The sequence below is a fragment of the Phocoena phocoena genome, chromosome 19 (genome assembly GCF_963924675.1).
Source record: "Phocoena phocoena chromosome 19, mPhoPho1.1, whole genome shotgun sequence".
In the NCBI taxonomy this organism is placed as follows: domain Eukaryota; kingdom Metazoa; phylum Chordata; class Mammalia; order Artiodactyla; family Phocoenidae; genus Phocoena; species Phocoena phocoena.
The window spans coordinates 58,569,779-58,595,120 of NC_089237.1; the positions used below are offsets into that span (position 1 = coordinate 58,569,779).

Sequence of the window (25,342 nt, forward strand, 5' to 3'; positions counted from 1 at the left end):
AAAAAGTTTCTTGAGATAGATAAAAATGGAAACACAACATACCAAAACTTATAGGTTGCAGCAAAAGCAGTTCCAAGAGGGAATTATATAGCAATAAATGCCTCAATTAAGATGCAAGAAAGATGCCCCCCCAAATTACCTAACACTATGACTCAAGGAACTAGGAAAAAAACAAATGGAGCCCAAAGTTAGCAGAAGGAAGGGAATAACAAAGACTAGAGTAGAAATAAATGAACTAGAGAACAGGAAAACAATAAAAAAGATTAACCAAACTAAGAGCTGGTTCTTTAAAAAAAATTTAAAAATTGAGAAAACTTTAGTTAGATTAACCCACGAAAAAAGAGAGGACACATATCAACAAAATTTTAAATGAAAAAGGAGACATTACAACCGATACAACAGGAATACAAAGGATGACAAGAGGCTACTATGAACAATTATATGCCAACCAACTGAACAACCTACAATAAATGGAAAAATTCTTAGAAACATACGAACTACCAAGATTGAACCAGGAAGAGATAGAAAGTCTGAACAGACCAATTACTGGTAATGAGATTGAGTCAGTAATCATAAATTTCCAAATGAAGAAAAGCCCAGGACCAGATGGCTTCACTGGTGAATTCTGCCAAACATTAGAGAATTAATGCCAATCCTTCTCAAAATCTTCCCAAAAACATCAAAGAGGAGCTTGAACACTCTCAAGGTCATATGACAAGGCTAGCATTACCCTGATGCCAAAGCCAGAAAAGGACATTACAAGTAAAGAACCAATATCCCTGATGAATTTAGATGCAAAAATTCTCAATAAAATACTAGCAAACCAAACTCGGCAGCACATTAAAAGGATCATTCACCATGATTAGGTAAGATTTATACTGGGATGCAAAGATAGTTCAACATATGGAAATCAATGTGATAAATCACATTCATAGAAAGAAAGAAAAAAAATCATATGATCCCTCAATAGAGGCAGAACAAGCATTTGACAAAATTCAACATCCATTCATGATAAAAACTCTTAACAAATTAGGTATAGAAGGAAGTTCCTCAACATAATAAAGGCCATGTATGAAAAGCCCACAGCTAACATCATACTCAGTGGTGAAAGGCTGAAAACTTTTCCTCCAAGATCAGGAACAAGACAAGAGTGTTCCCTCTCCCCACTCCTATGCAACACAGCCCTGGAAGTCCTTGCCAGGGCAGTCAGACAAGAAACAGAAACAACAGGCCTCAGAATTGGAAAGGAAGAAGTAAAACTGTCTCTACCTGAAGATGACATTATATGTATAAAAAATCCTAAAGACTCCACCAAAACAAAACAAAACAAAAACAAACAAAAAAACCCTGTTAAATCTAGTCAACAAATTCAGTAAAGTTGCAGAATACAAAATTAACATACAAAAGTCAGTAGCATTACTATACACTGACAACAGATTACCTGAAAAGGAAATAAGGAAAATGATCCCATTTACAATAGCATCAAAACCAATAAAATGCTTGGGGATAAACTTAACCAAGGAGATGAAAGATCTCTACTCTAAAAACAGTAAGACAGCGATGAAATTGAAGAAGATGCAAATAAATGCGAAGGTATCTTGTGTTCACAGATTGGAAGAATTAATATTGTTAAAATGTCAATACTGCCAAAAGCCATCTACAGAGTCAATGCAACTCCTATCAAGATTCCAATGGTGTTTTTTAGAGAAGTAGAAAAAAACAATCCTAAAATTTACATGGAAACACAAAAGACCCCAAATAGCCAAATCCTGAGAAAGAAGAACAAAGCCGGAGGCATCACACTTCCTGATTTTAAGCTATATTATAAAACTGTAGTAATCAAAACAGTCTGGTTCTGGCATAAAAACAGACAAATAGACCCATGGAACAGAACTGAGAGCCCAGAAACAAACCCAAGCATGTACAGTCAACTAATATTTGACAAGGGATCCGAGAATACTCAATGAGAAAAAACAGTGTCTCTAATAAATGGTGCTGGGAGAATTGGAAATTCACATGTAAAAGAATGAAAGTGGACCCCTATCTTACACCACTTACAAAAATTAACTTGAAATGAATTAAAGACTTAAATGTAAGACCTGAAACTATGAAAAACTCCTAGAAGTAAATATAGTAAAAAAAGCTCCTTGACATGGGTCTTGGCAATGATTTTTTGGATATGACACCTAAAGCACGAGCAATAAAATAAAAAAACAAGTGGAACTATATAAAACTAAAAGATTTCTGCATATCAAAGGAAAAAATCAACAAACTGAAAAGACAACCTACAGAATGAGAAAATATTTGCAAACCTGTATCTGGTAAGGGGTTAATATCCAAAGAAAGAAAGAAAGAAAGAAAGAACTCATACAACTCAATAGCTAAATAAATAAATAAAATTTAAAAATCTGATTTAAAAATGGGCAAAAGGCCTGAATAGACATTTTTCAAAAAATGATATATGAATGGCCAACAGGCACATGAAAAGATGCTCAACATCACTAGTTGTTAGGGAAATGCAAATCAAAACAACAATGAGATATCGCAAAATGAAAATTTCAAAACATTGCTGAAAGGAATTAAAGACCTAAATAAAATGGAAACACACCCCATGTTCATGGACTGGAAGACTTAATATTGTTAGAATGGCAATACTCCAAGTATTTCATTCTTTTGGATGTTATATTCTTTGGGGGGGGCAATACTTGATATATATCATACATTTATTAGTGAATATCCCTCTGAAATCAGCTACAATATTAAAAAAATAATGATTGCACTATTTGGTCAAGCAGAACCAGGAACTTTCATTAAAAAAAATGTCCAGGACTTCCCTGGCAGCACAATGGTTAAGAATCCGCCTGCCAATGCAGGGGACACAGGTTCATTCCCTGGTCCGGAAAGATCCCACAGGCCGCGGAGCAACTAAGCCCGTGTGCCACAACTACTGAGCCTGTGCTCTACAGCCCGCGAGCCACAACTACTGAAGCCCGCGCACCTAGAGCCCGTGCTCCACAAGAGAAGCCACTGCAATGAGAAGCCCGCACCACGACGAAGAGTAGCTCTTGCTCACCGCAACTAGAGAAAAGCCCGTGTGCGGCAACGAAGACCCAAGGCCCAACGCAGCCAAAAAGAAAATATAAATTTATTTTTTAAAAGTACAAATCTGTTAAAAATTTCAATTATTATACACATATATATAACATACTAGTTATGCTACATGCTACAAACCAAGGTGAATCCAATGGAATGGAAAAAAACATACATTTTCTTTTAAAAAAATATTTATTTATTTGGCTGCACCGGGTCTCAGCTGCAGCATGCGGGCTCTTAGTTGCGGCATACAGGATCTAGTTCCCCGACCAGGGATGGAACTCGGGCCCCCTGCACTGGGAGCACAGAGTCTTAATCACTGGACCACCAGGGAAGTCCCTCAAAGTATTTTCTAATTCACCTTCTGATTTCTTCTTTTATCCCGCTGGTTTTTAAAAACTGTTTTCTAATTTCCAAGCATTTGTGAATTTTCCTGATTTCTTTCTGTTACTGATTTCTATTTCATTACATTGTGGTCAGAGAAGACACTTCGTATGATTTCAATCATTTTAAATTTATTGAGACTTATTTTGTGGTTTATCATGTGGTCTATCCTGGAGAATGTTCTATGTGTACTTGAGAAGAATGTGTATTTTGCTCTTGTTGGGTGTATTTTGCTTTTGTTCTGTATATGTCCATTAAGTTGAATTGGTTTATACTCTTGTTCAAATCCTCTGTTTCCCTATTGTTCATTTATCTAGTTCTATCCATTATCTTCAGGGGGCGCTGAAGTCTCCAACTATTATTATTGAATTGCCTATTGTCCCTTCAATTCTGTCAGTTTTTCCTTCACATTTATTGGGGGCTCTGTCGTTAGGTGCATGTATAATTTTTATATCGTCTTAATGAACTCTTTTATAATAATATAATGTCCTTCCCTGTCTCTTGCAGGAATTTTTGTGTTAAAGTCTATTTTTTCTGATATTTGTATAGCCACCCCAATTCTCTTTTGGTTACTCTTGTTTTTTAAAATATTTATTTTTCCTTATTTTTTTGGCTGCGCTGGGTCCTAGTTGTGGCACGTGGGATCTTTCGTTACAGCGCATGGGCTCTTCTTTGCAGCGCGTGGGCTTCTCTCTAGTTGTGGTGCACGGGCTCCAGAGCACGCAGGTTCCCTAGTTGAGGCGCACAGGCTCAGTAGTTGTGGCACACAGACTTAGTTGCCCTGTGGCATGCAGGATCTTAGTTCCCTGACCAGGGACAGAACCTGCATCCCTTGCATTGGAAGGCGGATTCTTTACCACTGGACCACCAGGGAAGTCCCTCTTTTGGTTACTCTTTGTATCAAATATCTTTCCATCTTTCCACTTTCAACCTTATTTGTGTCTCTGGAGACAATTCTTTTGCACACAGCATATAGTTGGATCATTTAAAAAAATTTTTTAACATTGTGTAAGTTTTGTTTGTTTGGCCACACTGCATGGCTTGTGGGATCTTAGTCCCCTGACCAGGGATCAAACCTGGGCCCTAGCAGTGAAAGCACCGAGTCCTAACCACTGGATCCCCAGAGAACTCCCAGTTGGATCTTTTTTTTTTTTTGCGGTATGCAGGCCTCTCACTGTTGTGGCCTCTCCCGTTGCGGAGCACAGGCTCCGGACGCGCAGGCTCAGCGGCCATGGCTCACGGGCCTAGCCGCTCCGCGGCATGTGGGATCTTCCCGGACTGGGGCACGAACCCGTGTCCCCTGCATCGGCAGGCGGACTCCCAACCACTGCACCACCAGGGAAGCCCCTGGATCATTTTTTAAAAATCCATCCTGCCAATGTCTGCCTTTTGATTGGAAAGTTCTATTCATTGACATTAATGTAATTACTGATAAGGAAACACTTCTGCCAGTTTGCTATTTGTCTTCTATACGTCATATCTTTTCTAGTCCTCAATTCCTCCACTACTCCCTTTTTGGTGTTGCATAGATATTTTCTAGTTTACCATTTTGGTCCCCTTCTCCTTTCTTTTACTATGTATTTTTTACTTATTTTCTTAGTGGTTGCCCTGGGGATTACAATCAAGATCCTAATACGATGGTTAGTTTTACTAGTCAGCTTGGCTAGGCTATGGTACCCAGTTTTTTGTCAAACCAGTCTAGGTTTTCTTTTTTTTAAAGACTTTATTTTTTTAGAGCAGTTTTAAGTTCACAGCAATACTGAGCAGTAGGTACAGAGATTTCCCACATGGCCCCAGCCCCCAACATGCACAATTTCTCCATTATCAGCAACCCCACCAGAGTGGTACATTTGTCACAACTGGTGAACATACATGGACACATCGCCACCACCCGAAGTCCACAGTTTACATTAGGGTTTACTCTTGGTGGTGTACATTCTGTGGGTTTAGACATATGTATAATGACATATATCCAGCATTATAGTATCATACAGAGTATTTTTCACTGCCACAAAAATCTTCTGTGCTCTGTCTAGTCCTCCCTCCATCCCCCCACCAACCCCTTGGCAACCATTGATCTTTTAGTCTCCATAGTCATACAGTTGGCGTCATATAGTATTATAGCTTTTTCAGATTGTCCAGTAAGACTCATTTTAGTTTCCTCCACATCGTTTCACGGATAACTCATTTCTTTTTGCTACTTGAATAATATTCCACTGTCTGGAAGTACCACAGTTTATTTATCCACTCACTTACTGAAGGACATTTTGATTGCGTCCAAGTTTTGGCAATGATGAATAAAACTGCTATAAAGTTCCATGTGCAGGTTTTTATGTGGACATGTTTTTGACTACTTTGGGTAAACACCAAGGAGCATGATTGCTGGATAACATGGTGAAAGTGTTTAGTTTTCTGCCAAAGTGGTTATTTTGCATTCCCACTAGCAATGACGGAGTTCCTGTTGCTCCACAGCCTTGTCAGCATTTGGTGGTGTCAGTGTTCCAGATTTTGGTCATTCTAATAAGTGTGTAGTGTATCTCATTGTTTTAATTTTTAGTTCCTTGAAGACATACGATAGAGAGCATCTTTTCATATGCTTATTTGCCATCTGTATATTTTCTTTGGTGGTGTCTGTAAGGTCTTCAGCCCAATTTTTAATCGGGTTATTGTTTTCTTATTATTGAGATTTAACTGTTCTTTTTACCAGTCTTTTATCAGTTAAGTGTTTTCCAAAGATTTTTCTGTCTGTGGCTTGTCTTTCACTCTCTTAACAGTGCATTTCATAGAGCAAAAGTTTTTAATTTTAGTTAATTCCAGTTTATCAATTATTTCTTTCATGGACCATCCCTTTGGTGTCATATCTAAAAAGTCACTGCCATACCAAGGCCATCTAGGTTTTCTTCTTGGAGTTTTATGTTTTTGACTTTTACACTTAAGTCTACATTCATTTTTTTTTCCATGTGAATATCCAGCTATTCAAGTACTACTTGTTGAAAAGATTATTTTTGGTCCACTATGTTGCCTTTGCTCCTTTGTCAAAGACTGGTTGACTACATATAGGTGGGTCTATTTCTGGGTGCTCTGTTCAATCGGTCTAAACGTCTTTAGTTTTAGAGTTGTCTTGAAGTGGGGTAGTGTGAATACTCCAACTTTGCTCTTCTCCTTCAATACTGTATTGGTGATCCTGAGTCTTTTATCTCTCCATGTAAATTTTAGGATCAGTTTGTCAAAATCCACAAAATAACTTGGTGGGATTTTGATTGGGATTCCATTGAATCTTTTTATTTACTTTTGGCTGCACTGGGTCTTTGTTGCTGCGTACAGGCTTTCTCTAGTTGTGGTGAGTGGGGGCTACTCTTCGTTGCAGTGCATGGGCTTCTCATTGCGGTGGCTTCTCTCTGTTGCAGAGCATGGGCTCTAGGTGCACGGGCTTCAGTAGTTGTAGCTCGTGGGCTCTAGAGCACAGGCTCAGTTAAGTGTGGCGCATGGGCTTAGTTGCTCTGCGTCATGTGGGATCTTCCTAGACCAGGGCTTGAACCCATGTCCCCTGTACTGGCAGTTGGATTCTTAACCACCGCGCCACCAGGGAAGTCCCTGGGATCGCACTCAATCTTTAGATCAAGTTCGAAAGAACTAACATCTTGACAATTAGTCTTCCTCTCCATGAACATGGACTATCTCTCATTTAGTTCTTTGATTTTTCATCAGTTTTGCAGTTTTCCTTATATAGATCTTATACATGTTTTGTTAGATTTATACCTAAGTATGTCATATTTGTGGTGCTAATGTATATGGCATTGTACCTTTATTTTCAAATTCCACTTGTTCGTTGCTGGTATATAGAAAACCAATTGACTTTGTATCCTGCAATCTAACTATAATCACTTATTAGTTCCGAGTTGGGGTGGAGGCATTGTTACTCTTTCAGATTTTCTACACTGATGATCATATTATCTGAGAACAAAGCAGTTTTATTTCTTCCTTCCCAATTGTGTACCTTTTAAATCTTTCTCTTATTGCATTAGCTTGGCTTTCCAGTACAATGTTGGAAAAGAGTGATGAGAGGAGACATCCTTGCCTTATTTCTGATCTTAGTGGGAAAGCTTCTCGTTTCTCACCACTAAGTATGATGTTCACTGTAGTTTGTTTGAAGATATTCTTTAACAAGATGAGGAGATGCCCTCTCTACTCCTATGTCACTCAGTTTTTATCATGAATGGATGTTGGATTTTGTCAGATGATTTTTCTCCATCAATTGATATAATCATGTAATTTTTCTTTTTTTAGTCTGTTGATGTGATGGATTACACGAGTTGATTTTCAAATGTTGAGACAGCCTTGCATATCTGGGATAAACCCACTTGGTTATGCATAATTCTTTTTATACACTGTTGGAATTGTTCTGCTAATATTTTGTTGAGGACCTCTGCACCTATGTTCTTGAGATATTGGACTTTGCTTCATCTTTCTTATAATGTCTTTGTTTTTTGTAGTAGGGTAATGCTGGCCTCAGCATGAGTTAGGCACTATTCCTTCTTCAACTGGAGGAGGAGGAGCTTGCAACAATGGGGGAGGCGAGGTAACAACGGCTACCAGCCTCTTTGCACTTCTGTGATCAGAAGCCGATATCAGCTATCAGAGCACAGATTCCTGCTATCTGGAGGATGGGGCCTTTTTGCCTATCCTGGCTCCCACAAGCTGGTGCAGACTACTCCTGGAGCATGTGCAGAGCTGCCTGCCACAGGGGTGGGAGTGGGGGCCGGGTATCTCCAACTGTACTCAGAGTTGGTTTTGACCAAAATTAGCTATAATCTACTGTCCAACACTTCCCCGGGAAATTGCAAACCTTCAATAGACTCCAGAATTCCAAAATCAACAGATGTATTTGCCACTGCAACTGTCTAGGTGGAGAGACAGATTCCTGGTGCTTCCTACTCCACCATCTTCCTCAAATCCTCTCTGTCTGGTTCATTTTTATTATTTCTCTCTCCTTATTGATGTTCTCCATTTGGTGAGACATAATCCCCATGATTTCCTTTGGCTCTTGAGCATGTTTGAAAGAGTTGACTTAAAGTCTCTGTCTAGTAGGTCTAAAGTCTGGGCTTCCTCAAGGAAGACGCCGTGTATGCGCCCAACCTTCTTGTTTCTCTACATGCCTAGGAATTTTTTTCTTGTTGTTGAAAACTGGTATTTTAAATATTATAATGTGAAAGTCTGGAAAGCAGATTCTCCTCCCCCCACAGGGTTTGTCGGCATAGTGGCTTTTCAAAACTGATTTTGTAAAGTCTGTGTTCTTTGTTGTTTGTGGCGACTGAAATCTCTGGTCAGCTAGCTAGTGAGTCATCACACACTTCTGTAAAACCCTGAGACCAAACAAAAAAAAAAAAAAGAGAGAGAGAGAGAGAGAGAGAGAGAGAGAACAACTCTCCCAGTCTGTAGATGGGCTGTGTGTCCTGGGGCATGCCTTCAACCCAGCCTTGGCCCTCACTTCTTGCTCACACAGAACCTCAGGGCAGCCACACGTGCAAGCTTAAAGGCTTTCTCAGGTCTTTTCTGAGCATGCACTCAGAAAGCAAAGGTTTAAGGTCTTTTGGAAGAAGAAGTAATCTTAACTCTTTCCTGCAAGAATTGGAGGGGACTGCCATTACATGACCTTAGTGGCGTAACTCATGGGACCCCAGTGTCTCACAGCCTGATAAATTCTAAGGTAGAGTTCTGAGTTCTGAACTCTGACAGACAATACTAGGTGCTTGACACTGACAAGGGTCACATCGCTTGCCCTCTGTAACCCCCTCCCCGCCAGCATCTCATTTTCCAGAGCATGCAGTGCTGCATTTTGTTTAAACAAGGAGCAGAACAAAGATGCCACGCCAAGGAGCCACGCCAAGATGCAGATGGCTGCTCACGCCAACTCCTGACCTGCCCCAGTGGCTCACAGCTGGTGTTCCAATTCCTCTCCTGCTGCAGTCAAGTGACTACGCGTCGAGAACGTGCAGGGTCCTGGACAAACAGAACAGGGAACATTACATCCCGAAGAGACTACTGTATCACCCCAAAGCTGCGGAAATCTCAACAAGCTGAGGAACATTCCCACATCCACAGCATGTATATTCAGCTCTCATTTTATTTTAGTTATAAAACAATTGCCAAAACACAAAATTAAAAAAAAAACACACACACACACACACACAGATACAGTTTTTATTCCTTCTTTTGTTGCAGAAAATAAATAACGGTCACATATTCCATATGCGTGTCTATAACAGCATTTCTAAAAATGTAATTTACTGGACTTAACAGCATCATCTTTTTGGCTTTTCACCTGCATTATCATACAGTATATCATTTTATTTTATTAACTTTTTAAAGCACCTGGGCTCCAGCAACTTTGGGAAAAGGTTGTTTGTGAGCTTAAAATTTTTTTTCCAAGTTTTTTTTTCAACAGGTAAACTGAACACAACCAGGTCTTAACTTATTTTATTTAAGAGGAGAATATAGTTTTTCTTTTATAAAAATTGCCCCCATGAACTCACAAACACCCAAATGAAATTAAAAAGTAGGTCTATCTTCATAGGAATTAACAAAAGGAAGGAACAAGACACAGACGGTCGCTGTGAGATCGTCAGTCAGGCACACGCCTCACAGTGTTTATTCTTACTATTCCAGTTTGGCCCTCGAGAGTTTTAAGAAAGGAAAGCTGTTCAGTCATCTAAACCTATGTTTCTGAAAAGGTAGGACATGGACTCCCCATTGTGAATCCGACGGATGGCTTCTGAAAGGATCATGCTTATATCCACAGTTTTAATTTTGGGGCACTGGAGCTTCTGGATTTCATGTGGAATTGTATTGGTAACCACCACCTGCAAATCAAGAACAAAACAAGAGATCATAAAACCAAGTAGCCTCCTGGCTCGACCTGAAAATCGGATACATTCTCACATCTCTGAAGTGGGTCTACTGTGCCTTCAGCAATGTTTTCAGTCAGTGTGAATGCTACCTGTACCTTAGGTTAAGGTTTGAAAACCTTACACCCACTATGACAGCTACAGGCAAAAAGACAGATGACAGCAAGAGCTGGCAAGGACATGGAGAAACTGGAACCCTCATTCACTGCTGGTGGGAATGCAAACTGGTTCGGCTGCATTGGAAAACAGTCTGGAGGTTCCTCAAAAGGTTAAACATAGAGTTACCGTGTGACCCAGCAATTCTCCTCCTAGGTAGACACCCAAGAGAAACGAAAACATCTCCATTTGGAAACATGTACATGAGTGCTCATGACAGCATTATTCACAACAGTCAGAGTGGAAACAACCCAAATTATGAACAGAGAGCAAAAAAATTACAGGCATGCAGTGAAATACTACATGGCAATAAGAAGGATGAAGTACTGACACCTGCTGCAACACGGATGAACTTTCAAAAAACATTATGCTAAGTGAAAGAAGCCAGAGATCCAAGGCCAGATATTATATGATTCCATTTATATAACATGGCCAGATTAGATAAACCTACTGCAGAGATAGAAAGCAGATTAGTGGTTGCCTAAAGCTGAGTGGATTGAGAAGAAATGGGGAGTGACTGATTACGGGTCTGGAGTTTCTTTGTGGGGGGATGAAAATGTTCTAAGCGATTGTCGTAGCGGCTGCACGATTCTGTGAATATACCAAAAACTACTGCAGTATACACTTTAAATGGGTGAATCATACGGCACGTGAACATCCCCCACAGCCCCCACTCGAGGTTTCACTTTCCACAGTTTCAGTTACCCACGGTCAACCTCACTCTGAAAACACTAAATGGAAAATTGCAGAAATAAATAATTTATACGTTTAAAATTGTGCGCTGTTCTTAGTAGTGTGACGAACTCTTGGGCCGTCTCACTCCGTCTGGGATGTGAATCGTCCCTTTGTCCAGCAGATCCCGCCCGTCAGTCACTCGGCAGCCATCTCGGGTATCAGACCACACTGCTTACGTCCAAGTGATCCTTATTTTACTTAATTTTACAAAAGTAGTGAGGCTGGCAATTCAGATATACTAAAGAGAAGCTGTGAAGTGCTTCCTTTAAGTGAAAAGGCAAAAGTTCTCGACTTAAGGAAGGAAAACTGGGTGCTGAGATTGCTAAGATCTATGGTAAGAATGAATCGTCCATCCATAAACTTGTGAAGAAGGAAACAGAAATTCATGCTAGTTCTGCTGTCACATATCAAATTGTAAAAGTTGCAGACACAGTACGTGAAAGTGCTTAGTTAAGATGAAAAAGGCATTAAATTTGCACAAGAAGGTATATTGCCATAATTGTTCTATTTTATTATTAGTTATTACTGTTAATTTCTTACTGTGCTTAATTAATAAGTTAAACTTTATCATAGATATGTACGTACAGGAAAAAACAGACTATACGTAGGGTTTAGTACTATCCGTGCACGGCTTCAGGCATCCACTGGGGGGTCTTGGAAGGTATCCCCTGTGGATAAGGGGGGACTACTGTATGTCAATAAAGCTGTTATTTTTTTTTTTTTTTTTTTTTTTTTTTTATGCGTTACGCGGGCCTCTCACTGCTGTGGCCTCTCCCGCCGCGGAGGACAGGCTCCGGACGCGCAGGCTCAGCGGCCATGGCCCACGGGCCCAGCCGCTCCGCGGCACGTGGGATCCTCCCAGACCGGGGCACGAACCCGCGTCCCCTGCATCGGCAGGCGGACTCTCAACCACTGCGCCACCAGGGAAGCCCAAAGCTGTTATTTTAAAAAGATTTGATGAAAATCAAAAAAGGGGAAACATGCATTTTTCAACAGCTACAAATGGAAAAAAAATACTCAGCCTTCTTAAAAAAACAGATGGGAATATTTTTAAAGTTATTATTTATAATACATACTCCCTACTTCCAAAATAAGCCTCAAGACAGCTTATAATAAAAAACGTACATACACCATGAGATTGTTGAAACAGACGGATGATCAGGAATCATTCAGAACCAGCAGCAGGGCCATGAAAACCCAGCCCATCGTAATTACTGTGTGACTCCTTTCCTTTTTTTTTTTTTTTTAGCGGTACGCGGGCCTCTCACTGTCGTGGCCTCTCCCGTTGCGGAGCGCAGGCTCCCGACGCGCAGGCTCAGCGGCCATGGCTCACGGGCCTAGCCTCTCCGTGGCACGTGGGATCCTCCCGGACCGGGGCACGAACCCACGTCCCCTGCATCGGCAGGCGGACTCTCAACCACTGTGCCACCAGGGAAACCCGTGACTCCTTTACTGTTTGATCTTCCTGGTAACTAAGGCAAACGTGGGAACATGAAGGGTCATGTAAGTCTCATGACCTGTAAAAGAACAGCTCCCAAAGGAAAAACACCTACCCACTGGTATCAAACACAGAATTTTCTGCCCCATCCACACGGCATCAGTGTGAAGGGCGACCCAGGCAGGGCTGCACCTGCTCTGAGCACAATGCCTCGGGGACGGTGCCCCCAGGAGGGACTGTACCACCTGGTCACCTTGGAGGGTCAGTTGTCTCACTAGATAACCACCCTCAGTCGGGAATGAATTTTCCAAATGTATTCTAACCACTTTAAAAAATAACAGCTTTTTGGTGATATAATTCAGATACGATACAATCTGCCCATTTAAAGCACACAATTCAATGACGTTCAGGATACTCAGAGTTGTGATTAGTATCTCCCCCCGAAGAAACGCTGTACCCCCTTCGGCCACTCCTCATTTCACCCTTCCTCAAACCCCCCCTGGCAACCACCAATCTACTGACTTTATAGAGGCCTATTCTGGACGTTTCATTTAACTACCTTTAATTAAAAAAACAGAAAGAAAAACACTTCAAATCTTGATTTATCAACTCCAAGCCCTCCTTACTGGCTCCTCTTCTGAGAGACAGGGAAATCAGCCTCTCTCCTCTTCTCCCACCTCCCACCCTGTCGATCCTGCTGTTACTTTCACATGGTTCATAGCTTTATTATCTACTGGGCAACTGTGCTTTGTCTACAGGCCTATATGGAATCCCGCTTATCCATCAGTTACCGACCCAACTCCCCGGTATGGGTATCAGTGACAGAGCCCCCCTGCTGGCCTAGGATGTGCGACCTCCGCGTCCGGGGCTTCACGCGTCCTCTCCAAAGTCCACTCTGTTCCGAGGGACTGGGTGCAGCAGCCCCCCACACGCTCTTGCTAACCTGCCCACACAGAGCACCCGTGAGAACCCCGCCTAGCGCCACGCGGACAGACCAGTGAGCACCGCCGTGGGCCTGAAGTCTTCCCGCCTTGCGTGTGTTTCGTGCAGCGGAGAAAGGAGGCCGGATCGAGCTAAGCCGTGCGAGCCTGGCTTTCTCTCTGTGCTAAAGCATCCTGAACCCATCAGAGATGATGAGCATGGGCCAGGCTCAGGGAGAGTGACTGCTCAAGAGGAAAAGTGTGGGCCTCAGAAAAGTTAAAGGAGTCCGACTAGTTTAAGATTCAATATCCAGGAATATACAGGAGACAGCATTTCTGCTTCTTAAAAGATAATAAGAACGTGATTCACACAATCAACCCCCGCAGCTAGCTGGCCCCTGGAAGGAGGGGTGGACAAAGGAGGGCGAGGAAACCTGGCTGGCCTCACTTCAGCCACTCTGGGAGCTGCAGGCAGTTTAGGAAGGTGGCCCTGTGTGCCCTCCTCTCCCGACGTCATGCCACGGGCGTCTGTACCAGGAAGAGAGCTGGGCTTTAGCATCGGGTAAACTAGGGTCTGAACCCTACGAGCTTGGGCTCGTAGCTGCCTGACCTTAAGAAGTCACTGAACTTTTCTGGTGCACAATTTCTCACTCTCCCTGCAGGGCTGTGCCGGAGCTCAGGGACGGCATGTGCCCAGCATCAGGCAGTTCCGTCAGGGCCAAGGGCTCCACTTACGAGAGTCACTAAAACTATCACCCACTGCCACGGGCAGAACACAGAGGCTGCAGGCGGTGACACGCAAACAGAACTACTACCACTCTGAACTACAGAGCAGCTCACTCTCCACCTGCTCCCGTGACCACAGGTCGGGATGGGCACGGGCACCAGGCAGCTGTGCCCACACTCAGCCCGGCTCTGTTACCTCATCGATGGCAGATTCCTCGATCAGTCGAGGGGCGTCGGAGGATAACAAGCCGTGAGTCGCCATCACGAAGATCTTATACGCACCCCTTTCCTTCAGGGTCTCTGCTGCAGCGAGGAAGCTGTCCACATCATCAATAATGTCGTCCTGGCATTACAGATTCAGCAAAAGACATGAACACTTTTGTAAAGGTGGGTCTAGACCACGGGGAAAAAGGCTGGACTAATTCTACTGTGACACACCTGCTGTCCACGTTGACGTGTCCAGACAGCGAGGTCACCGGGCTCCCGCTGCATTCCCTCCGGGCCTCCCACAGCGCAGCACAGGCGCCCTGGGCCTATAGTTCTCTATCCCTACCGTCTAGGGCTACACCCCACAGGCAGGTGCTCCAGAAATACTCACCCTAGATTTTTCTAATGCATAGTAAAGCACCTGTTAGAAGATGCTTTTGACTCTAGGTGGTTCTTTCCGCTTTTCTTGCTACTTTTCCTTATTTTCTAAATTTTCTGCACGGATGGGAAATGTGTTTTTTCCATATATTTTTATAATGGGAAAAATAATAATAATTATTATTTTAACAAAATACTCAGTCCAGTGGTTTCTAATCTCGCAGACTCCCAGTATGAGATAATAGAAAATATATACATTGGTCTCTTCTAAAGCCCTTTTACATGTTTTAGCGGTAAGAGCACTAGGGAAACCTCTTGTCCTGATGAGATGACTCTGGGTGGGCTCCTGGATGGGCACTGGCCACCGGAAAGACCAGGGAAGCTTGGAATTTGCAGCACCCACACGGCCGGCCCCAACTCCTCCACAGAGGGGAGGGGGCTGGAAATGGGGTTAATGATCCATCAGGCCTCCAGGAAGAAGCCCCCATAACATCCCAGTAGCATGGGATTTGGGGAGGGAACCAGGTGGATGAACATTCCACATCGAGTGGGTGATGCACCCCAACTCCACAGGGACCCTCCCCAGCCCTGCCCCGTGCCTCTCTCTCTCCATCTGGCTGCTCATCTGTGTCCTATGTCACATCCTTTAATGACCTAGTGAACCTAAGTGTCTCTCTGAGTTCTGTGAGCTGCTCTAGCAAATGCTCCAGTCCAGGGGGGTCCTGGGAGCCTCGGATTTGTAGGCAAGCCGGACAGAAGCTGTGGGTCACCTGGCGAGTCTCAATTTTTGGACCAAAGCAGACATTCAGCACAAGGCGCCCGTGAGACCTACCTGGCACCGTCCCCAGCACGACTGGCAAGCCAGCCAGCAAAGCACCAGCGGCAAGCGCGACAGAGTGACAGGAAGAGAGGCCTGCGTACCACAATGACGGCGGTCCTTCCTCCCACGTCACCGACCACTGTGATCGGGGGCTTCTCCTTGGGGATGAGCACTGCCCAGGACAAAACACGCACACGTTTCTCGGTTAAGAGCCCAGCCGAGGCCTTAGCAAGTCACTGTCTCATGACAGAGGCCCAAGAGACCAGCAACAGAAGGGAGTTTCCCCCACCCGATAAAGGGCAACTACGGAAAAATCACTGCTAACATCATACGGGATGAAAGACCTTTCCCCTAAGATCAGAGACAGGACAAGGATGCCCACTTTCACCACTGCTATTCAACAGAGCACCGCATGTGCTAGCCAGGGCAGTCAGGCAAGAAAAAGAAATAAAAGGCATCCAGATCGGACAGGAAGACTTAGTACCGTTAAGACGGCAATGCTCCCCGAGTGATCTAGAGACTCAATGCACCCCGTCAGAATCCCAGCCTCTTTTTTTGCAGAAATAAACTGACCCTAAAGTGCAAAGGACCGCAAAAACAACGCGAGGGACTCACTGCCCTCGGGAGCGTTCTGCTGCCACCTTTTCCCCATGTCTTCCCTCCAGGGAGCTTCGGTGGTCAGGGTGGCGTCCTTCCTGGCCACCCACGGCCACACACAAAGCCCAGCCCCTGCCCCTGCCATCCTGTCCCCAGTTGAACCCATGCCTGAATGCCTTCAACGTCCACCTCAGCTAACCGGGATCCACAAGGCCCAGCTGCAGTCTCGCTCCTTCATGGCCATCCCAGGACCGTATCTCCTTCTCTGAGGTTTTTTGTTTATAAACGAGCAAACTCCTAGGCAACGTGAGAACCCGAAGGGGTCCAGAGTACACCACAGCGGCATGAAAAGTATTTTAAGCTGAAGGCATTTGAATTCCTGAAGTCCCTTATCTGCCTAAAAGCAGAGCTCCCCAAAGGAACTCAAAAGAATTCAGTTGTCCTAAACCCCCTCCCAGCAACAACCGCAGGAAGACTGGCTCTCATCACCCAGACCAGAAGTCGGCACCACTCCTGCACAGACACTGTCACACACCGTCCTGTCTCCCATCCATCCTCCCTATGAGCCACTGGCCCTCCCATCAGCGCCCTTCCTCCGCTTCCCTTCCCCTGTGAGGACCATATACAAGCCCCGAATTGCAACCTCCTCTTAAAGCCTTATCTTTTCTCTTCTTGATCTGTCTTCTGTCAGTTTTATTTGCAACCTCCTGAGCACTGAAGCTACAGAGGGTAGAGGAAAAGTCTTTTCTCCCCGGCAGACTCAAACAAAAGCAGTATTTTTTTTTAACTGAGAAGATGTTATTAAACCTTGAGGGAAGTTTCTTAAAAACAAAAACAAATTCATGCATAACTCTACCACCCAGTCACAACCACGTTCATCCTTCATATTCCCTCCTCGCCCGGGCAAAAGACAGGCCTACACTCTTGTATTCTCCCTTATTCACATACATTCCATAGATTTTTCTCTTGCTTCCAGGGTCTTAATTATTTCAAAGGGCTGCATAATGAATTGTGCTGATACGACATTCTTCACCAAGCCCCGCCCTCCGGTGAACCATTCAGACTTTTCCAGTATTTTGCATTAGAAATAACACTACAGTGAATAACTTGTGCACCAAAAGCTTTCTGCTTGTGTTACACTTTACTTTACTCTAGGACATGTTAGTGAATGAACAAGTGAAATCCCTGACGTGCCACAGATGCGTCTAAACTGAGCATGTGCATAGGTCTTGGTATGACCAGACAGACTGCTTCTAAGAGGCCACCAGAAGTGCACTTGCCACAGCCAGGCCACGAAAGGTATCAGTTTTTGCCAATTTAAAAAACAAAAAGAGAAGTAGCACTTCACATTCGAAAAAAAAATTAAGTCAGCCTTAAAATCAAAGAGGAAAGCGACCCGGGGGCAGCACACTTACTGGGGATCTCCAGGCTGGGGTGGATGGCGGCGGCGCTCCTGACCATGGGCGGGGAATGCCGCCCGTCCACCAGGTCGGACTCGGCGTCCTGCGCTTCTCCGTGAATCACCGCGATGCCCAGTCGCAGGCGCTCAGCAAAAGACTGTGCCCTGGAGGAGAGCAGGAGACCCGTTCACAATCACGCAAAGCTGGTTTCTGATAACATCTACGGAGAAACATCACGGGAACTTTAAAAAGGTAGTTTCCAAAAGCGTTAATGAAAAAGGAGAATTAATAATCTTAGACTCTCAGAATCCAAGACAAAGTGTGGAGACCCCACATGACCACACATCCCCCTGGCACTTGGCCAGCGAGTGAGCCCGTGTAAGTTATAAGTTAGTTCACCTCCCCTAAGCCTCCGTTTCCTCACTTGGAATTGTTAATTAATTCTACCTATCTACCTAGTTAACAGTGAGAACCAACCACGTGATTCAAAGTGCACTAACTACTCATCAGAGTATAAAGCATCAAGGTTTCGTTGTGTAACTGAGATACGAGACACTGAACACACCTAAACCGTATGATTTCATAAGCTCAGATGTATTTCTGTATCTGTACAACTGTCAGCACAACCGAGTCACTGAAAGTATCTACCCCTGCCAAACGTCACCTGTGCCCCTCTGCGATCTCTCCTTCCAGCATCAGCTACCAGTGAGCTGCTTTCTATCACCATGGTCTTACGTTTTCTAGAATGTCGTAAGTGGAATCGGAGTCTGTAGTCCTTAATTTGGTCTTACTATGTTCACTCGGCCTAACAGTTTGGAGATTCACCCACATTCATCAAGAGAGCATCCCTTACATCGCTGAGTAACAGTCCACGGTGTGGGTCTATCACTATTTGTCCATTTACTTGTGGATGGACTTTTTTTTTTTTAAAGATTTATTGTTTACTTATGTATTTCATTTATTTTTTGGCTGCATCGGGTCTTAGTTGCAGAATGCGGGATCTTCACTGAGGCACGTAGGATCTTTCTTTGCAGGGCATGGGCTTCTCTCTAGTAGTGGCGTGTGGGTTTTCTTTCTCTAGTTGTGGTGCTCGGGCTCCAGAGGGCGTGAGCTCTGCAGTTTGCGGCACGTGGGCTCTCTCATTGAGCTCAGCAGTTGTAGCACGTGGGCTTAGTTGCCCCACGGCATGTGGGATCTTAGTTCCCTGACCGGGGCTCGAATCCGTGTCCCCTGCATTGGCAGGCGTATTCTTAACCACTGCATCACCAGGGAAATTCCTGGATAGACTTTTGAGTTGTGTCCAGTCATGAGTTGTTCCAAAACCGTGTGAACACTCATGTACAAATCCGTCTGGACTCATGTTTCCTTTTCCCTTGGTGTGACTGGATCACACATTACCATTTCCCAAAGTGGCTGCCACACGCCCACAAGCCGTGTGTGAGCACTCGGCTTTTCCACACCCTCGCCAGCACGGGCCGCTTGTCAGCCCTTTCAATGTACCCATCCCAGCAGGATGCACTGGGTCGCTGTGGTTTCAGTTTGCATTGAACCCTCATGACAAATGGCGCTTATCTGCCACCTATATATATGCTTTGGTAAAGGGTCTGTTTCTCTTTTGCCAATTTTTTAGTTGGGTTGTTAGTTCTCTTAGTAAGTCGGGAGAATTCTTTATATATTCTGAATTTAAGTCCTTCTTCAGACATATGCTTCACAAATGTTCTCCCCCAATCTGAGCTTTCCCCTGTTATTCTCTTAACGATGTCTCCTGAAGAGCAGTTTCAATTTTCATGACATCCAATTTAACAATTTTTTCCTATCAGTTGGGCTTTTAGTGTCATATTTAAGAAATCTTTACCTAAACCAAGGTCACAAAGACTTTTTTCCCTCTGTTTTCCTCTAGAAGTTTTATACTTTCAGGCTTTACATTTAGGTATATGACTCATTTGAAGTTGATTTTTAAAAATGATGTGAGATATGGCTCAAAATTCATTATTTTGCACACAAACATCTGATTATTCCAACACTTTTCATTTGTTAAAAAGACTAGCCTTTCCCCATTAAGTTGCCTTTGCACATCTGCTGAAAATCAGTCTTCCAGATACCTGTGGGTCTATTTTTGGACTCTATTCTGTTCCACTAACCTATTTTTTATCTTTATTCCAATACCACACAATCACGATTGCTTTAGCTTTATAACAGGTCTTGAATTCAGGTAGTGTTAGATCTCCAAACTTTGTTCTCCTTTTTCAAAGTTTTTTTTTTTTTTCCGGGGGGGGCATTATTCTAGTTTCGTTGCATGTCCATATGAATTTTGCAATCAGCTTGTCAAATTCTATAAAAAAAAGGCCTGCTGACATTTTGATCGGGATGGTGTCAATTCTACAGACCAATGTAGGGAGGAGATACGCTATCTTAACAATATTGAGTCTTTCAAGCCACAGACACAGTATATTTCTCCATTCATTTAGGTCTTTAATTTCTCTAGGCAATGTTTTATATTTTTCAGTGTGCAAGTCTTGAACACCTTAGGTTTATCCCTAAGTGTTTCACTTAGTTTGATGTTATTTGGGTTTTTTTTTTTTTTTTTGCTGTACGCGGGCCTCTCACTGTTGTGGCCTCTCCCGTTGCGGAGCACAGGCTCCGGACGCGCAGGCTCAGCAGCCATGGCTCACGGGCCCAGCCGCTCCGCGGCATGTGGGATCTTCCCGGTCCGGGGCACGAACCCGCGTCCCCTGCATCGGCAGGCAGACTCTCAACCACTGCGCCACCAGGGAAGCCCTAGAATTTTTATACCTAGGTTCATGAAGAATATTGATCTGTTTTCCTTTTCTTGTAATGTCTGTGTCTGGCTTTGCTATCAGGGTAAGGAATGCCTCATAAAGTGAGCTGGGAAGTACTAGTTCTTCAACTTTCTGGAAGAGTTTATGTACAGTTAGCATTATTTCCCCCTTAAATGTTTGGTAGAATTCACCATTGAGGTCTTACTCATTTTTCCATCTTCAGCACCTAGTGCACAAAAAAATGTTCAGGTGCTTGAAGATCCAACAAGTTCTCCCAACCTTGGTTTTCAAACATCAAAAATTCAAAAAAAGTTCCTTACGGCCCACAAGAACAGCTAAAAAGAAACAAAAACAAGGGCTGTGGTCATAAATTAGGGATTTCACAGAACCCCATCATCAGGACTACCTGCACTAGACACAGCCAAGGCATTGCAATGCCACAGGGAGGCACTTAAAGGCATGACCGTGCTCCCTGGCGGAACAGAATCTCCCCTGTGCCACGTTTCCCGTCTGCACTCCACGACCAAGGAGAGTTTTGTCACAGTGCTTGCAATCGGTTCAAGAAACTTAAACGGATGCTACATCCATTGCAAATTACTTTCTACAAAGTTACACTTCCCCTCAGTAGGAGATGTCATTACGCAGCACACGCAGTTCAGTCTTCTGTGGTTTTGAGAAAATCTCAAACGCACAGAAAGAAGCGCCTACTGGTCTGGCCCTTCCTGCAATGAATCCAACTTATATTTCCAAGGAAAAGACAACAGACTTCACAGGAGCAGAGCTGTACTGCATAACCTGATCCAGAAAAGTGTATCTGTGTGTGTGTGTGTGAATATTTTTGCTTAAGGAAAAGAGGGAGAGCCTCAGGGGGAGAACATTTTTAATAACAATTGCTGAAGATCCTAAGAGTTAAGATGTAGTATTTGCATAACTTTAAATTCACCCTTTAAAAAAATTCAAAACAGTTTTTAAAGAAGTCCTCAGAAAAAGATATGTTCAGACAAAGACCACGGCAGAGCCTTCACTGGCTTCTGCCCCACGCTAACCTCACAGCACCACAGAGATTAAGTGCTCCTTCAAATCCAAGATTGGCTTCACAAACAAGATTACTGTCAAAAGTCCTGAGCTCTCAATTGTCCTCTAAGGAAGTCTTTTCCCATCAGGAATTCGTAGAGGTTTGCCAATTCCTAGAATAATGCTGTTCCAGCACTACTAACCGACTATAACACTACCAACTATAAACCACAGTACCTTCAAGATAAATAAAGCGTTACCTGCACAGTGACGTTAGTTTCTGATACTTCATAGAACAGTAACGTAACTTGGGTTCCCACCTGATTCCAAAAAAGGAATCAGGATTGTTCCGGTAGGTCATACTGCTTTAGACACTGACGGTCACAGAGGAATTCCAAAGCAACTCAGTCTCGCTTCTGGTTGTACTATGATGAGGGTAAATGTACATCATGGGTCAGAACAAAACACAGGATCTCAGACTTTTTTTTTCTATTCACTCAATTATTCCAGGAAAACAATTCCAAACAACTTGCTCACTAAAGCAAGTTCTGTTTGTTAAAGCAACGTTATGTTCTCAGATGACCTCTTTTACTCAAGACAACAGCTCACTGCCAAAGGGCTGCTCAACCACAGCTCTGCCCTCAACTCCACCGAAAGCTGCAGAACTGCAGGGTGCACCGTGCTGCTCAATCTGTGAAGTTTCTCCCACCTTCTTCGGCACACGCCGCTCTGTAAGATAAGCAGTGCAGGCGTCACCCCCCACTCTGCCGACGAGGAAATGGAGGCCTGCAGAGAGCCTGGACCGTGGTTCTCAGCTCTCTCACAAAGACTGGGTAGGCACCAGCTGGAAGCCGGCGTCTCTTGACTCCTAGTTTAACTATCTTCCTGCTGCCTTAGGGTGTCTCTTAAATGAACTGTAACAGTTTTCTAAGGTGAGGCGCCAAATAAAAGACTTGGAGGAGGAAGCCGGAAACAATCAGATCAAAACCGGCGTGTTGCTGAGCTGGAAATGCCATCTCAAGCCCTAACTCTGGATGAGTATGCAAATCAGGATGTCAAAACGAGAGGAAATCACAGCACAGCGCTGTGGGAGATGCCACGGCAGGTGCTACCGACCAAGAGCGCTCAGCACACCTTTGATGCGGGGTGCAAAAGCCATAACTACACTATTTTATACCCTCATCCCCTTTGGAGCAACCATCTCCGTCCTAAAACATTTATTGAATGCAGTGTAACCTACTGTGGACTCCATTACAGAAGGCGGGAAAAAGAGGCTCGATCCTTCATCCCAACCTACCTAACAACCTACTGGCCAAACAGCACACGGGGTGATCTGCGAGCCCGAGGGGAGAAGCGGGCTGTACTGCTCCCCCCTTAGAAAACGGCTGGCACAGCACACACGTACCGAGTGAGATGGACTGAATGGGCAAGCCAACCTCAAGCCTATTCGGCCCACGCCCAAATCCCAGAATCACTGGTGGGGAAGACACTCTAAGAAGTCATTAGCTGGCACTTCCCTGGTGGCGCAGTGGTTAAGAATCTGCCTGCCAGTGCAGGGGACACAGGTTCAAGCCCTGGTCTGGGAAGATCCCACATTCCGCGGAGCAACTAAGCCTGTACACCACAGCTACTGAGCCTGCGCTCTAGAGCCCGTGAGCCACAACTACCGAGCCCTCGCGCCTAGAGACCGCGCTCCGCCACAAGAGAAGCCACTGCAATGAGAAGCCCGCGCACCGTAACAAAGAGTAGCCCCCGCTCACCACAACCAGAGAAAGTCCACGCATAGCAACAAAGACCCAACGTAGCCAAAAATAAAAATAAAAAATAAATTAAGAAAAAAAGGAGTCATTAGTTGTGCTGCTACCTTCCTGTAAACAACACAGCAGAATCACCTTGGATCCGTTTCCTCACCTCCCTGATGTGTCTCCTCACCTGTGAGAGGGAACATGCAGTGGTGGGTCCTCCCATCTGTCTTTCTGCCTCATTACCCCAGGCTCACAGCTGTGCCCAAACAAAAGCCAGACCAAGGAAGGGGCAGCCTCACAAGCCAGGACACTTTAAGACAAAAACTGCGCTACTCCAGCCAAACCCCACAGGCTTTTGGGGGCAAAGAGCAGTTCAGTTTGGGGTATGTTAAGTTTAGTGGTCCCTCAAAAATGGAAACATACAATTACTATATGACCCAGCAATTTCAATCCTAGATATATATCCACGAGAAATGAAAACATGCCAACACAGACACTTGTACACAACACTGCTATTCCTCACAGCCAAACGGTGGGAACAACCCAAATGCCCATCAACAGATGAACGGATAAACAAAGTGAAGTACATCCCTACAATGGAATAGTATTCAGCCATAAAAAGGAATGAATTACTGATATATGCTACAATGTAGATGAACCTGAAAACATTATGCTCAGTGAAAGAAACCAGACACAAAAGGCCACATATTATATGATTCCATTTATATGAAATATCTAGAATAGGTAAATCTACAGACAGTAAGCAGATCAGCAGCTGCAAGGGAATGGGGGAGAAGGGACCTGAGACTGGTCACTCAGTGAGTTCGGGGTGGTCTTCTGGGATGAGAGCAAGTTCTGAAACCAGACAGAAGTGGTGGCTGTACAACACTGTGAACGCACTACATGCCAGTGAATTACACACTTTAAAGAAGTTAAATGTATGTTATGTGATTTTCAACTTAATTTAAAAAAGCACGTGTATCAGAGAAAAGGAAATTACTAAATCAGCATTAATCCAGCCTTTGCACAAATCTCTGGAAAGGCTGTTTGAAATGTTTATGTTCCAGCATGAGTCCCGGTGTACCTGACTTAATCAAACGGACACTATGGGGCTCCATGACAGAGCTTCTCGAAGGAAGCCTGTGTGGGCACAGCCCTGGCTGACTGGGAGGCTGGTCCCACGAACATGGCAACTCCATGGCTTTATCACAAATGCCAACTTTATTTAATATACTAACTGCTATTCTTACTTTGTAATGGAAAACCACTTATCCTAACACCTGTGAAGTCAAGAGCTTACGACGTGCAAGCTGCCCTCATCCTTCCACATTAACAACGGTGGGTACAGGATGGAGGCACCTCCACTCTCTCACTCCATGGGCTCAACAATGATCCAGGGAGCAAAGGTATTCGATTGTGGGAAGTTATTTTAAAAGAGCATTTTTAAGAAAAAGCCTTCATTCCTACGTTTGATTTTGTTCTTTCCCTCCCCAACAGAGCGGCTTCTCCAGGGAACATTAGTACAGGCAGACCTCGATTTACTGCACTTCGCAGACACTGCACTTGTTACAAGTTGAAGGTCTGGGACAGCCCTCCGTCCAGCAAGTCTATCGGCGCCATTTTTTCCAACAGCATCTGCTCACTTCATGTCTCTGTGTCACGTTTCGGTAATTCTCAAGGTACTTCAAGCTTTTTCATTATTATTTTATTTTTTATAGTGATCTGTGATCACTGATCTTTGATGCAAAAAGATTACAACTCACTGAAGGCTCAGGTGATGGTTAGCATTTTTTAGCAATAAAGTATTTTTAAATTAAGGTATGTACAATGTTTTTTAATACATAATGCTATTGCACACTTAACAGACTACAGTATAGTGTAAACATAACTTTTATATGTGGTGGGAAACCAAAAATCCATGTGACTCACTTTACTGTGATATTGGATTTGGCAGAGGTGTGGAACCCAACACACTATCTCCAAGGCCTGTCTGTGTGTGAAACCCTTTCAATTCAGACACAACTTTAGGTTCTGTGTCCCTGAG

At 43.9% G+C, this 25,342-nt stretch overlaps 1 protein-coding gene across 3 annotated transcripts in view; it reads right to left on the reverse strand.

Annotated features, from left to right (window-relative positions):
- Positions 1-9,584: 9,584 nt before the first annotated feature.
- PRPSAP2 (phosphoribosyl pyrophosphate synthetase associated protein 2) overlaps positions 9,585-25,342 on the reverse strand; it is a 39,174-nt gene continuing 23,416 nt past the window's right edge. For 2 of the 3 annotated variants that reach the window (XM_065897789.1, XM_065897791.1), the window contains 4 exons: positions 17,775-17,923; positions 15,864-15,934; positions 14,554-14,700; positions 9,585-10,337 (listed from right to left, as the gene is read on the reverse strand). In XM_065897789.1, the coding sequence (XP_065753861.1) occupies positions 10,179-10,337; positions 14,554-14,700; positions 15,864-15,934; positions 17,775-17,923 (526 nt within the window). In that variant the 3' untranslated portion in view covers positions 9,585-10,178. The remainder of the gene's footprint in view (positions 10,338-14,553; positions 14,701-15,863; positions 15,935-17,774; positions 17,924-25,342) is intronic. The other variant, XM_065897790.1, reaches the window with a different exon arrangement.